The 1,012-nt window shown below is 34.0% G+C and overlaps 1 protein-coding gene across 2 annotated transcripts in view; it reads left to right on the forward strand.

The window, feature by feature from the left end:
* pik3cd (phosphatidylinositol-4,5-bisphosphate 3-kinase, catalytic subunit delta) overlaps positions 1–1,012 on the forward strand; it is a 17,120-nt gene that overhangs the window by 9,234 nt on the left and 6,874 nt on the right. For both annotated transcript variants that reach the window (XM_032520895.1, XM_032520894.1), the window contains exon 9: positions 633–729. In XM_032520895.1, the coding sequence (XP_032376786.1) occupies positions 633–729 (97 nt within the window). The remainder of the gene's footprint in view (positions 1–632; positions 730–1,012) is intronic.

Consider the following 1,012-nt stretch of genomic DNA (forward strand, 5'->3'; position numbering starts at 1 on the left):
GGGGGTGTTTGTGATACATTTTTATCCTTTTTTTTTGATAGAAATGAGATCACTGCCGGGATCTCATTTCTATTGTTGCTGCTTAACACACGAATTTAGACCCTATAAAAGTAACATCACTGTGCATTTTATACCGGAAGCTCACACTTTAATATGTAACACAACGAATTATAAAGTAAAAGTTGCCACGAACACCCTTTCTAAACTTTTGTATGTTATTAAAATATTTAGAGTTTCTTAATGCTATTTTATTTGAATTCCAATGAACGTCTAAAATGAATCAATTGTCATATAAACGAGATTTAATAATTCAATATGTTTCAGATTAATTAATGTAAATTATTTGTCTTTAAAGACTAAAATATAGATGCTTTTTAGATGTTGCAAAAATGAGTTGGTTGTTAAACTTATTTTTGAAAAATTTGACAGACAAATTACTACAAAGGACCATGTGTTATGATAAAAAAACAATAATTACTTTTGTTGATCTGATAATGAAATGTTAGTGTAAATTTGATTGAAAATGACAGTACTCTCTCCTTGTTGCTCTTCTGCTTCCGTTGGTTTTTACTGTGTGCAGATGATCTTCAAAGCCAAACAACAAACCTAATCCTCACTGTCCCTCTCTTTAGGATTGTCCAATAGCCTGGGTGAACACCATGGTGTTTGACTACAAGGACCAGCTGAAGACTGGGGAGTTTCTCTTGTCCACATGGCCATCTGTTCCTGGTACTTTCAGGCCTTCCCTTTTCTTACATTTCCTCTTCTTCAGAAACGCCTTACATGTTAACAGCCTCCACAGTGGCTGGCAGCACCACAGTGAAAATGACATGCGGCACCATCAAAAACCCACATATTTACACATTATGTGTTTGTTAATGCACAATATTGATTTTTGAGCAGAGATGGCAAAATTACTCACTTCTCGTACTCAAGTAGAAGTACAGCTACTTGTGTTAAAAAATACTCAGGTAAAAGTACTGATTTAACTTCTTTACTCAAGTAAAAGTAA

Source organism: Etheostoma spectabile, chromosome 7 (genome assembly GCF_008692095.1).
Source record: "Etheostoma spectabile isolate EspeVRDwgs_2016 chromosome 7, UIUC_Espe_1.0, whole genome shotgun sequence".
Lineage (NCBI taxonomy): Eukaryota > Metazoa > Chordata > Actinopteri > Perciformes > Percidae > Etheostoma > Etheostoma spectabile.